The sequence below is a fragment of the Bacillus rossius genome, chromosome 5 (genome assembly GCF_032445375.1).
Source record: "Bacillus rossius redtenbacheri isolate Brsri chromosome 5, Brsri_v3, whole genome shotgun sequence".
Taxonomy (NCBI): Eukaryota; Metazoa; Arthropoda; class Insecta; order Phasmatodea; family Bacillidae; genus Bacillus; species Bacillus rossius.
In genome coordinates this window covers 59,814,480-59,829,244 of record NC_086333.1, presented here as the reverse complement: position 1 = coordinate 59,829,244, position 14,765 = coordinate 59,814,480, and the positions used below count along the sequence as shown (strand labels likewise).

The 14,765-nt window shown below is 34.9% G+C and overlaps 1 protein-coding gene across 4 annotated transcripts in view; it reads left to right on the top strand.

Moving 5' to 3' along the window:
* LOC134531859 (MYND-type zinc finger-containing chromatin reader Zmynd8-like) overlaps positions 1 to 14,765 on the top strand; it is an 89,438-nt gene that overhangs the window by 72,762 nt on the left and 1,911 nt on the right. For all 4 annotated transcript variants that reach the window (XM_063367856.1, XM_063367857.1, XM_063367855.1 and 1 more), the window contains 4 exons: positions 32 to 324; positions 6,942 to 7,004; positions 10,970 to 11,203; positions 14,180 to 14,686. In XM_063367856.1, the coding sequence (XP_063223926.1) occupies positions 32 to 324; positions 6,942 to 7,004; positions 10,970 to 11,203; positions 14,180 to 14,686 (1,097 nt within the window). The remainder of the gene's footprint in view (positions 1 to 31; positions 325 to 6,941; positions 7,005 to 10,969; positions 11,204 to 14,179; positions 14,687 to 14,765) is intronic.

The window sequence follows — 14,765 nt, the reverse complement described above, 5'->3', positions numbered from 1 at the left end:
CGGGTTGATGGTGACGTGCGGTAATGTCCAGGCCACCACGTGAAGGAGGTGAAGGCGGTGTACACCCGGAAGATGAAGTCGGTGTTCAAGCTGGTGCACAAGCACGTGTCGAACGTGACGGCGAAGGCCCGCCAGGAGGTGGAGGCGGCGAGGGAGGCGGCGAGGGAGGCCGCCAGGAGCCGGGAGGCCCTGGAGGCGAGGATCGAGAGCCTTGAGCAGCAGTTGGACGAGTCGAGGGGCGTGGTGTGGTGTGCCACCTGCCGGCGGAGCCGGTCCACCTTCCTGTGCTGCTCCCAGTCCGGCTACTGCTCCGAGGCGTGCCAGGTGGGCTCGTGCAGGTTCTTGGTGGTAATGATGCTGGGGATGGGTAGCCTCAGCCTCTGTGTACAGCCAAAAGCTCTAACGCCCTTCCCGGTTGCGTATGCGGCGTATCCGCATCCATGCCCATGGGGGCCCCAGGGCGGTAGGGCCTAATCGCTAAGAGCGCTGGGTTACAAAATAAAAGGGGGGGGGGAAACCCCTGTGACAGTCTATGTCTATGTCACTGTCGAGTGTGCAGGTTCTTTGGGTTTTCCATAGATGTGACAGACTGGATGGGGTTTCCTCTGATGCGTCCACCGCTGGTTAAGGGGGGTGGGTAGCCTCAGCCTCTCGCTGTAGCTCCCCCTCATGACCTTCCTGGTGATGATGTAAAGGCATATCCATTTACCTGTGGCTCTAGAGTGCGTGTGTCCGTGATGTTAGTTCAGCCCTGCCCTGGGAATTGTACGCTATCGAATCCGGCATGTTAAATAAACTAAGCAGCTGTAGCTACTGAAACAATGTTATTTTGAAGTGGCAATGACTTGCCAGAGCGTAACGAAAAGTGCAACGCTTGGCAGTGGGGCTCTGCAATGCTGCAGAGGTAGAGTGGAAATAACAAATAAAGTTGATGGACGGAGCACGGAGCTTTAATACTCTTTGCAAGTTTTTCATCGTCATGTTTGTTACAATTGAGAAGCTCCACTGCGAACCTCAATTGTGTTCTTCTTCATTGTTTAGTTTTATAGTTTGAGTGAATATTGAATGTTTTTGTGTTATTGTTCAACTGGACTTTTGAAGTGTGAAGTATCACTTCTAACATGCACTGTGGCTAAGCACCTACTTATTTTCATCAAAGATGTATCCTACAGATATTACACTACTTATGCTTTGCATTGTGTGTTTTTCTAATAAAGTTTGTCACTGGATTTATTCTACATGAATATGACATTTTCATAAATTTCAGACAAACATTAATTTGTAATTAAAATTATTGCTTAGTTTATTCCATTGTGCTTGCTCTCTGGAAGTCATTTCTAGAGTTTTCACAACCGGGTTTCAAATAAGTCTGTGTGAATACTTATTTTTTGATGCGAAGAGTAAATCAAATTGAATGTTTAAAAATATTCGCAAAGTCAAATTTAACTGTGACTATTGTTTTCATCAAGCCTTTATAATGCTTATTGTACAAAATACGGGATTGGAGTAAAAAGTAATATTTTAAAGTTTGTAATTTTTGATTAAGTGATTAACTAGTTGGGACCTTTACATAAAACCAGTCTAAAATTATAAACTAACCATGCATAGTATTAATATTGAGCATTCATGAAAGCAAACCTGAGTGCCACATTTGATTGTTTTTTTTTTAAGTAACAAACTTTATTTGTACAAAACATGCAACACAAAATAAAGCTAAATATTTTCAGAAAACAAAACTTAGGTTTCCATTTATTTAAAGCTTAGCAGCAAATATGAAGCTTCACATCAGACACAAAGATTTGCATCACAACCGAAGCTTAAAATAAAATGAAAAGCACATTTCCTTGCAAAGTCAAATCAAATGTTAAAAAGAACTTTATTTTATTTGCTTAGTCAAAGCTTTGTACAGGCCTAGAGCCAAGTGCAAAATTTTTTCTGCAATCTAATTTTCTTAAAGTTTTTTTCATCCTAAAAATTTAGAATTAGCAAAAACAAAACAAATTCTTACAAGATGGATGAAGCCAAGATTTAAGGGAGAGTTACTAAACTGACAGGTACCTTAAGATCCATCACCTTAGCATGTTTTTGTCCTTCATTATTAAAAATTTGCCTTTGTAATGGCAGAGAGCACATGCTGATAGATTTTCTGACACTGGTTAAGAGTTGATATTGATATTTTTTATACAATTGTAGTCTTTCTATAAAATAAATTGAATTCTGAGGCACTAGTGATCACACGGGTGAAACTTCTTGCTGCTGACATTCAATGTCTATTTAGGTGTCCCAAAACGTTATGTGCTATTTTTTAATGAAAGCAAATTTGTAATAACGTGCTACAAAAATATATTGTGACCAGAAAAGTAAACAAAACTGCATTTGGTTTTTATTGCTCCTCCTTATACTTATATTTGTTCCTTTTTTAAGACATATACAAAAAATACAGGATGAGCGCTGTTTACTGGCAAACGTACGCAGCGGATGTGAGGAAAGAGACACGTGGTAAAATAATACAATGAGTTGCCAACAATTAGCTGTAGGGAAAGGAAGTCACTACTCAATTTCTTTTCTTTCTTCTTTCAATGTTTTATTTTACTATTTCGTGAAGATTTTACCAGGGGTGGCAGTAATAATTAACAAAAGACTCTATCCAAAAAGTTACTTCGATTTTTTATGTGAAAGACAGGAGGCTCTGTTCAGAACTACACCAAAAAAAATGTTAAACATGGAATAAACTAGACTAACAGATGGTGCCATAATTCTTTTTTCATTTAGTGTTTTAATAATTAATTTGTTTTAAGGGCGGATCTAAGAAAAGACTATACTGTATATGTATTGATTTTACCATTACACACATACGTGTGTGTGTTTGTGTGTATGTTCTACAGCCAGTATTACAAGTATTACAGTGAATTCCTGGTAGTGAATAGTAAAAAAAAAAATGGCAAAGTAGGGAGGTACTTTTACAACTCAAATTTCATATTGTGCAGATTACTATGATTGGAAGGTTATCTACGAAGAATTTAATAATATGAACATGTTTTTATAGTGATTAACTGAAAAAAAGTACTTGTGATCATTTTAATTGTTTATTTTAATAATTATTTTAATTTGTAAACTGTTTCCATCCCTGGCAGCTGCTGGAGTATTTTTAGTTGTGCACTTATTATGGTTTGCTGTATATTTATACCAAAACTGTCTTTTCAAAAAAATTTCCTTTTCATTGCTATTGTCATAGTTAAAAAAACATACAAGAGCTACTAAATTATGTTCAGGAAATACACTTTTATTCCACAAGTTATTAATTTTTTTATTTGTTTATGTATTTATTTATTTAAATTGTTACATTTCTACCTACAGTGAAGGGCCAAAGTGGTAGACACCATACATATATACAAAAAACACATAGATACAAATAAAATCAATGACAAATACTAAAATAATCTAAAAAAGAACTTCATAAATTAAATTAAAATATTATAACAAGACACGTAATGCAATGCAATATAATACAATAATGATTTATGGTTAGTAATTTGGATAGTAATTAGTCAATTTTGGAACTGTTGGAGTTACTTATATTATTGAAAATGATAGAATTATATTCAAATTTAGACATTACCAAGGAAATATAAAGACAAATTATTTAGTTAGGTTAGAAACAAAATGTGTAATGTATTTTATGAAGGCAAGTGTTCTATTGCTATTGGCTGTAATGGCTTCAATATGATAATTAAAAAGTAATTTGGAATCAAGAGTGAGACATAAATCTTTAACCAGTTTGCTCTTGGTAATAGTACGATTTTCTAAATCATAATTAAAATTAATAGAATAAATTTTTTTGGTAAAAGTGACAATAGTAGTTTTTCCATCGTTGAGATTGACTAGATTTAGTTTACATCAACTAGAAATAGCATTAATGTCATTTTGGAATAAAACACAATCCTGGTAGGATGATATTTTCCTATAAATTTTTAATCATCAGCGAACAAAAAACTTGGAAAATTCTCGAGTCCTTTACAATATCATCAATAAATATATTAAATAGCAAAGGCGACAATGTACCACCCTGTGGGACACCTGAACTTGCTACTAGAATGTTAGAAGTAATATTGTTATGTAATTGAAACATAAAGGATTCTGTGAAACCTTTTTACGTATTAATCAGTTAATCTAATATTTGATAGTTTTTCAAGTAATTTAGTATGGTTAATTGTGTCGAATGCCCTTGCAAGGTCAAAAAACATGCATTGACTTGACCTCTAGTTGTTACTTCTGAAAAAATTGGATTTAGAATGGAAATAAGATTGGTTGTGGTTGATTTTCCATGTTCAGTTGAAGCTGAGATTTTAAAAAAATAATTTTATCAAATATTTTAGCAAAACTGTTTAAGAGAGATATAGACCTGTAGTTAGTTACATCAAGCTTGCTTCTTCTTCTTCTTTTTTTTTTGGTGTGTGTGTGTGTGTGTGTATTGGAATCTTTTTAGCAATTTTCCAGTATCTAGGATAAACACAGTTTTGTATACTTAAATTAAAGATATAGGTACTGTAGGTGAGGTACAAGTAATTTGCACAACCTTTGATGATAAAATCGGGACCTGTAGACATGATGCCCCTCAAGACTAGACTCGTTGATATAAAAGAGAGGTATAGAACAATTGGATGTTAAAGGATTTGACAATATGGGGTTAATATTTGACTGAATATAAACACTAGCAAAATAGTTAGCAGAACAATTGGAATTGGATATACTTAATGCAGTGTTAGTTACCTTATTATTAATCTTGAGAGATAGTTGTTGTTCATAACCATTTCTCATTATTTTAACATAATGCCAAAATTTCTTCGGGTTATGTTTAATGTTGTTGTTGATATTTGGAAGTCAATTTTTTTGCCTCTGGTAATAAGTGATTTGACCGCTTTATGTTTTTTGAGAAAACAGGGCATAAAATTTGCTTCAAATTTTGTTTGCATAATTAATGAAAGTGTTTATATTATATATATATATATATATATATATATATTAATTCTTTTGAATACCAGTGTGGGTATTTGTTTGGAGAATTTTTAATGGATATAGGTATATGATAATTTATATAGTGATTAATTAGATTGTTAAGTAATCAACCATTAGATCTATATTTTTAAAAATCAGTCCAATCGTGATCCTTGATGGCATTATAAACACCTGAATAGTCACCCGTTTTATAATTTATATAGGAAGAGCTAGTTATTAGCATTGCTTACCATATCAAGTTTGATGTTGATAAGCAAAGATGAATGAAACACATCTTTCACTAGAGGGGCGGTGGTTTTATATTCAGAGCGAAATTGCAAATTGGTGAAGCATAGGTCTAAAAGATTATTTAAGGGTTGAACAAAGTCGTATTGAAAGAAGTGAAATTGAGGCTTGAGCTTTGGTTTTTATATTTGTATGAGGAATATTAGAAATAAGATTGTTCACCCAGACAATGCCTGGAATATTGAAAGTCTCCAGTTATAAGAATATCATCCTGATTATTTGCATATTTGTCAGTTAAATTCTCAAAGTAGGATTCGTTGATCAAGGGTGGTGTTTGAAGGGGAATGTAAATGTTCCCCAGTGTTAAAAATTTTGAGTGTGCAATTTTTATTCTAACCCCAGATTAATTCAGTATCTTGTTAGTCATAACTATTTAAGGGTAGAGATGATTTGAATTTATGTTTATTGACGGCAATTATAACTCCCCCCACCTCTGACCATATGTGTTAGATTAGGATTTCTGTCTGTTCTAAAGATAACATAATTATCATTGAAATAATGAGTGTTAAAACTTTATGGGTTGAACCAAGTTCCAGTAAGACAAATTACTCTGTTTGAGACAAATTATAAAAAAATTCCAAAGATTTAGTTCTTAAACTTCTAACATTTTGGTTGAAAAAAATGTCACACACACATGAGTACATGCACTCTCACACATGTACTGGCAAGATAAGGGAAGGTCAAGGCGCTCCTCCAGACGCTGACGTAGAACTAGCCGATGAAGATAACGAAGCCACCTTAACTTTTGATGGTGCTGATGTCTGCTGTTTACAGGAATACTTTCTATTTTACATAATATTAAAATGTTGGTATTTAATATTAAATGGTTAATTTGTTTTCTGCTCTGATGCAACCAATATTTTTAGCGAAGTTACATTATTTATTAACGTAGTCACATTTTATGAAATTTCCTAGACCTGTAAAATCCTGGAAAAAAAACCTGGCATTTCTGCCAATGGAGTGGCCACCTTGAAGTATTTCCCAGGGCTGATATATGCCTGTGAAGTTGGAGCTGAACAACGTTTTTAATTGCGAATAATAGAGAAAGTATTTAAGATGGAACCCTGAGCGTCTGGATAGTGTTTAGTTGAACAAAGTTCTACAACCACTGCCACACATGTCACTGTGGTACAATTATTTCATTGAAATGAAATAATGGAGGGTATCACCACATCACAGAAATTTTTGGGAGACTAGGGTATTCAATAACTCCAATTGTGTCAGTGAAACTATATTACGACAGTGACAAGTTTTGCGGTAGTTGTATAATTTTGTTCAGCTAAGTATTATTCACACACTTGGTATTCTATCTTAAAAACTTTCTCTATTATTTGAAACAAACTAGTTCTTCAGCTCCAACTTGTAAGACTTCTAGCAGTCATGGGAAGCACTTTAGATTATATGTTGTATTATTTTTTCATTGTATATTTTTGTTTGGAACCTTCAGCTGAAGTTTGTCTGTTAAATTCTAACTCATTCTATACAGTCCCATCATCTGTACTGTGCAGTCCTTGTTCCATTTATCATTTTGGCTTCACTATAAAACTAGGATTTTATCCACCAGAGTGAAAAAAATATTTCCATTTAGCATCTCAGTACCCAAACTTGGCAGTTATCGATGAAGTGTCGTGTCTGTACAGGTTGCTGACTGGCCTGACCACAGCCAGAACTGCACCTCCATCAACCCCCGTTCCAGTCTGCAGGTAACTATTGTTTGTCACAGCTATGCTACCAAGTATTACGGATTATCCATAGTAATCACTGATTTTAACAATCACTTACAGAATTACGAAGTGTTATATATTTATTTATTACGGAAACAGAGAATTTTAATGACACGTTAGAAATGTGTGTCTGGCTGCGTTTTGTAAGTTGGTGGCACAATAATTTTGGTGAAATCCAGTTAGATTGTTTTCAGTTCAGCTTCTTAATATGCATTAAAATTGATTTTCCCTCAAGAATTCAAGCATGCAATGCTTGCAAAATTATATGAGATTTACAAGGGGTAAAGTACTTAACATTCTGACAAATCTTGACACACTGTTTAGTTTTCAAACCATTTAATGCAGGGTTTCCTAACCGGTGGTATGCATATCACTGGTTGGTATGTGGCAACGTTGCAGGTGGTACGTGATCAAATGTTGTCAAGTTAGGTTCCATTAACCCTGATATTGAAAGTTTGATCATGGACAAATAGCAACAAGTTTCCCACTAAAAATGGCGTTTTTTTTTTAATTAATCTTTATATTTTGACTCAATTTGAAATTATTGTCTAAAATTGTTTTTTTATTAATGTTGTTCAAGTTGAATTAATGTCTATAATTGTTTGTTTTCAGTTATTTGTTATAAATAAAACAGCCAGTTTGCAATAGACAGTTTATTTTTTACTAAATTTCCAAAATAACCATAGCTTATATGTATATTAATATCTAAAACTAAAAGATTAAGTAGGCCTAGTGCCTAGTGGTACACCATTTCTAAAAATGTGTGGTATGCCGTTGCTAAAAGGTTGGGAACTCTTGATTTAATAGATGAATTGGCTCATTGTACAGGTATGTTAATTATTTTGTAATCTAGTATTTGACATGGTTGTTTCATATTTACCTTTTGTGTGTTTTATTGTATGCATAAATGGGTGTGCTCAGAAATTGGCAGCACTGTCACAATAGCACTATGTTTGAAATTCACATTTTTTGCAAGTTATTTAACTGTGCAAAGCATTGACTTTTTTGGTTACGACCTCTTATCAAAATGTTGAGTCATATCATTAGCACATCAGTGGTAAAGAATGTGTTGAGCGTATCATAATTTGTGTCATCACAATGATATTCGACTGAAAAATGGTATTGTTCACTTCAAGTAACCTGTCTCGATCTCGAAGGATTGCACAAAAGTAAACAGAATATTTTTTTTTTCCGGTGTGCAAGACAAGAATTTCACTTCACTCCCGTATGCATTACTACCAAATTGCACATCATTCACTTCATCTGTATCACTCTGGTTCTCACCAGTTCACATCCATAGCAACAACTGCTCAGCTCATCACAATAACAGGCCCGCCAACCTACTAACAATATTTACACACAAAATACTACAACAATACACAACGTCCTGTATGACGGGTTGTCTTATTTGATGCTGTTATGCTGCTGTTGCACGAAGGAGGGTGGGGGAAGAGTTATGTTTAGAATGAATTGAAATAGCTTGAGCCTGTTTTTTTACCCTTGTACCCACACTTGCAACCTAGTGTTCCGTATCTGTCATGTTTTACTTTTCCTGTGCTGCAGAATTTAAAAGCAAGGTAATTAAATCTGATTTCCACCCTTAAAACAAGTTCCAGGCACGAAGCCTTCTCATGTTTCTGCTCCCTCTCCATCATCCCTTTTGGTCCTTCACGGCTGTCTCCTTCGTTCTTATCTGAGAGAGATCTTGTGTAGCTTCTCTACATTCATATATTTTCTCATAAAATGACACCCAAAATTTTTTAGCTTAAATGTGGTCAAGGTTTTGCTACCTCCATGTCCTAGACCAAGTGGTCTCATGTTTTATTTTATTCTAAAAGTGCACATTTATTTCTCAACTAGCTGTCCCCACAACTTTATTTGCTTAGACAGAATAATTCACACATGTTATTTGGGTGGAAATTTTGGATAGTTATTGTTTATTAATGTACATACTGAAATTAATGCTACATGAAATCTTCCTTTTAAACTACAATTTTTAGTTTTATTTTCAAGAGCAAGCATAAACAATTCACTGGAATCACATAATTGAAGACATGCTATGAATACCTGATCATTCAAGCTAATAATACTGAACAAATTAAAAAAAACTCAAAATTAATTTTAAAACTAAATTATAAATTCATAATGACTCATTTTAGAATGGGATTATTTATCATGCTTATATATATATATATATTTTTTTAGTTTTTTAAATTGGAATAATGATATTTAGTAAATAATATTTTTATATCTTTTTAACAATTTTAAATATCACAATTATATAAAGACTAAATTAATCATGAGTTATAAATATAAAAATTGTTAAAATTTCAAATCAATGAAGTTAGCAGTTTATGAGGAAAATCATTTCGTCCAAACAAAAGAGAGAAAAAACTAATTTTAATATGTTTTGGTTTGTGTATTTAGTTTTCTAACAGAAAAAATATATATGTATATTTTTTATATGTTATAGTTTGAAAATCACAATAACACACTGATTTTAAAATTTTATTTAATTTTTCATTATTTTCATTACCTATATGATAGAAACTACGATATTTGCAAGGACCTAGCCATCCAGTGTTCCAGAAGTGATGACATGTTGAAAATTGGTAATTGTTTTGAAAGGATGGGGTTCCAGCTGAGATTTAACCCATAACTAGGGACAATATTTTATGGTTTTATTTTAAAATCAATTTCGTTTTTAAAACAGGAGATATCTGTGTTTTGTTTTGCATTGTATTTATTCATGAAGAGAGTTTTTTATTCAACAAATAAGAAAATAAATATTTCTCAGAATCTATTTCAACAAAATAATCACATTTTGACTGATGATTAATGTATTTATACAATAAAATAATTTTAAATATGCATGTTTAGGAAAGAACTACTCAGAAAAATTAAAAATTATCGAGAAATTTTTAAGTGTTTGAAAACTAAAAATGTGCCATCACAAATGTAAAAAGTGTTAGAAATACGAGATGCAAGATCAAGCCAATAAAATAAATTTTTTGGCATTTAATTCAGTCCATACTTTTTGGTACAAACTTCATGCTAAATACATTACAGTCATTGGATTTACTATAGTAAAAGTTAATTTTTTTGTTATTTGAGTTGTTTTGTCAAATTGTTGATTGATATTATACATTTAAATGCTAAAATGTGTTTCGGTCTGACGTGTTGGATTGACTTGCTGATCATAGTTATTTTGGTTTTATCGCAGTTCACCGTATGATCTTGTCCCTACCTATGTCTAGAACACAAGTTAAGAGTTCTTCTGCTAGGCAATAAGATAAACTTCAAAATTACGTTTATTAAATACAGTGAAAGAACTTTCACCCCGCATTCTGTGTTTCTGCACATTCTGCAACATGGTACCAATCAGCCGCATACTTTCAGATTTTTTTTCAGGTGGACTCTGGCTGTTGAACTTGGCGGGCCAGATCACGTAACTTCGTTTTTGGTTTGCTTGAAGTTTGTTTCTGTTCGTTTTACTTTAAGAACTGTATTTACTTTTTTCTAGCGGGTTACATTAAACACTTTGTATGTATTTCACAGGTACATTTCCGTGGTAATGTTTTGAAGAATACAAACGCTCTTCTTCTGTAGAGCAGCTTACAACTTGTTTTAAATACCAATGTACTAAATATTAATTTTTCTTCTCTATTATTCTGTATTAACTGTATTATGTTCAATAATCCAGAATATTCACTAACTCGACACTGTTGTGGTCTCAGTGTGCCATATTAAAGGCCTTTCACGATACTGACAGTCCGTTTTTATATTTGGTTTACATTTTCCTGAACTCTCTGCTGATAAATGTGTGTGTGTAGTGACGTGAGCTGAAGGCCAGCTGGGAGTTGGGGAACAGTTGTTACTGGTGGGAGTATCATCTTCGGGAGATGATGTCGAGGCGTGCTGGTGACACTCGCCCCCTTGTGCAGTCCTCCACGCTGCCCCCCTCACCGACCGAGGGGGAGGACCCGGACAGCGCCAGCAACAACGGCGAGGTGCGCATGTCGTCGGGCAAGCGCAAGCGGTGCGGGCGTTGCGACGGCTGCAGGGTCCCCAACAGCTGCGGCACCTGCGGCCCGTGCCGGAACCGCAGCCGCACCCACCAGGTGTGCAAGCTGCGGCAGTGCGCAGTGCTCATGTCGTCCCGCAAGAGGAGCGCCAAGGTTTGTGCGTCTAGGGACTCCCCTTCCTTTTTTCAAGTCAGGGGAAAAAATATATGAACAACAAATATCTGGAAAAATTTGGTGTTTTTACATTAAAAGAAACTAATTATAACATACAGCATTGTATAATGTGTGAGAAGTCATAATAACTACAACCTTTAGAAGTTCTCGTAAGTCAAAAGATTATAAGTCTTCCAAATAATACCCCCCTCCTTTTTTTTCTTCCTCCTCATTCTTTTTAAGCTGGCTATATCCTTGCAACCTGCGCAAATTGCACAATAAAGCATTATTGACCCCCAACATTGAACAGCTTGTTTGAAATTAAACTGGACAAACAATTATTGCTAGGTATAGCGGATTGTGCGTTCTTGAGGTTGTACCAGAATTTCAAATGTTTTTAAAGTGTTAAGTGTTCAATATTTCATTACTTGTGTGGTTAAACATGTTCAGCCTCAAATTAATAGTTAAAAGTTTAATTAAAAGCGTGTGTATTTTGGAGTGACAATATATTTGTTAACAAATTGCAATTGGCTTTGTTCACGTTAGCTGAACTTAACAGTTGTGTAGGCACATAGTGAGCTAATGTTGGCCCCATGGGCAGGAGATGAGACTGTCTGCATTCATCATTAGTCTCCGGGCTGATGTCTGTTGTGACGAAGTGCATGCATTAATCTCTTATATTGTGTTGTCTTCCTACTAGGTGGTCATAGCAGGTGCACATTTTTCTTCTTTTCTTATTTCGTGAGGTAGTGATGGTTTGGACAGGCATGTTAATAAAGGCCCTGCAGAGTTTCAGGAAAAACCACGCAATTTGAAAACTACTCAAGATATCAGAGTGGTGTCTGTTTACAAAAAGCATTGAGAAAACGATGAGGGCAATTCAGTAGTTCTGTTTCCATATTATGTTTTTAAACTGTATTTTTAGAAGAATTAAAAAAAGGCTAAAAACACATGTTTTCAGAGTAATTTGTAGGCATTAAACATCTGGTACAGATTCTTGAAAGCCCTCAAAGGACTTGCATTACACCTTTATCTTCATTTCTCCATCATATAATGTTATGGTTACTGCTCAAATATCACAGTAGCCATACGACGACTAGAAGACTGCACGCCAGTTCACAGCCTTGCCCTTGAGAGGTAATACCGTGCTAGAAGCACCAAGAAGCATTGCACTTATCATCCCGCCTCACTAACACAAATACATCTCTGGCTAGGCGGGTCCCTTAAAGATGGCATGTTCCAGTCAGCATCGCGTCACATAGACGAGTCCAGAACTGTTAAGTACTATGAGAGGAAAGCTAACATCAGAGTGTTAACAAATGAATATTTTTTTGCTAGAAAGTAGTATTCATAGCATAATTCAAAACTTCACATATCACATCAAACATGTTTATCATTCATGTATCTGACATTTCGGGGCACAAAATACGAAAGCACAAAAATTTATGATGCTACTGATGCTTCATCTAGATTTCTCTGTTATTTTAGTAGTAAAAGATTCCAAAATTCTGATAAAATTTGAATTTAAAAATAGCTTGTCACTTACAACTGGGAGTAAAGCCATATGTAACTGAATATGACATGTCGCAATGGTGCCCAGCTAAAATGATGATTGTTCCTTGCATATAAGAAAACACTTGATACATATTCCATCGGATGTTGCAGATAGATAGGTGTAAAGTTCTGTTAGTTTTCTCCAAACTGTTACTGGCCGTATTTAAATAAATGACTTGAAATGAATTTGGTAATTTATTCTACTCCCGATGGATTTACATACCAGTTTCGTGATTTGCTAGGGGTACACGAGTAGCATATTTTAATGTTGAGTCGAGTAGTGCAAAAACTCTAGTATTTTTTAGTCAAGTTTCAGTAGTCAGATTAATTTTTATTATTATTATTATTATTTTCATTTTCATTTTACGCTCAACTAACAGAAAACAGTGGCACAAAAGTACACAATGCACATATGTAGTATCTCTTGATGGTTTTTTTTACTCACTATCATAAGTGCTAACTGCATAATAGCCTACGGTCCCTACCTTCAGTATTAATATTTAAATAATTTTACAACTGCATATTTTGATGTAAGTTAGCTATATTAGAATTTTCATTACAAAAAAAATTGTAAACAACTAATACCAATTAATTAAAACATATATATAATAAACTCTTTCTAATTACATATATTGTGAAGCACAAGGACTAAAATAAGTTTATCCAGTTGCATCGCAGTGAAGGACTTCAATTTTAGAATGTTAATTTGGAACGTTGTAATGAAAACAATATTTCACAGTTACTATTATTTAATAATATTATAGAAATACTATAAATAAAATATCTTATATATTTACTTAAAGCAAAATTTGTATAATGCAGTAATTTGTAATTTTAAAAAAAAATTATCAATCAAACTTTGAACCAAGTTCCTTTAGCATATTAGCAGTGCACTATAACCATTGCGCTACAAAGCTTACAAAGAAAATTTGTTTTATAATTGTTATTATACCAATATTATTATGTTTTTAAAACTTGAAATTACTCTCTGCTATGACTATTTTAGTTTACCAAATATATTCCAGGATAGTTTCACTATCATATATCATAGAGTATCATTTGATGCATTAATATGTTTAATATGCACCTAATTTTTATCAAAGTGACTATATGTAGGTTTACATTCATAATGTGGGTCCACTGTCTTCCTGTGAAAATTTTGTTGCATGGTGCACGTGCATCGTAAAAATTTTCAAAAATTTTCTATTACAAGTGAATAATCAAATTGATTTTCTGAAACTTCCTGTGTAGTGTGTACACTCATTAGATTAGATTTTGGGATAGATATTATTTTCACTTTTCAACATTAAACCAGCAAATTTAAATATACATATACTGTGAAAAAATCTGTAATTATACTTTTTTTTATATACTATTTTGTATCTGTTAATTACATATTGCGGGGTCGGGTATGGTTTTCAGAGGCCGCCACAGTCTGCATCCATAAACGACTCTTCCTCAAACTACGCGCCAAGTCCCGGCTCGTTCTACACGATGGCCGGGATGTCATGCGGCCCTTCGACCGTTGGCAACTTCACCCCGCCAAATTTAATGCCGGGCTTCCCGCCTAACGCCTACCAGCCGGCCATGATGTACGACCAGATGAGCCAGATGCAGTCGCCAGGCATGTACGAGCAGCAGAGCAGGTACCCGGTGGGGGCTTCGCAGCTGGGGCCGCCCGGCGGCTACCACGACTCCGGCCCCTCGTCGGACATGCCCTGTGCCCCCGTCGATGTTCCGAGCAGCGCGCCTCCTGCTTCGGTCACAGTCCACCTGAACAAGACCCAGTCCGTGGATCGGCCCGGCAACGGCTCCAAAGTACTGAAGGAGTCCTTGGAGCGCGAGATGGTGATTCGCAGGCTCGTGCCCATTGGCCGTGCCGCCGACGGGAATTGCCGGCAGGGCCAGATTCCTCCCGAGGTCTTAGAGGTAAGGATGTTTTTGTGGAACCGTTCTCTCCTGATTTCTTTGTAAATATGTTTCTTAAAAATTACTTTACTTTCTTCCA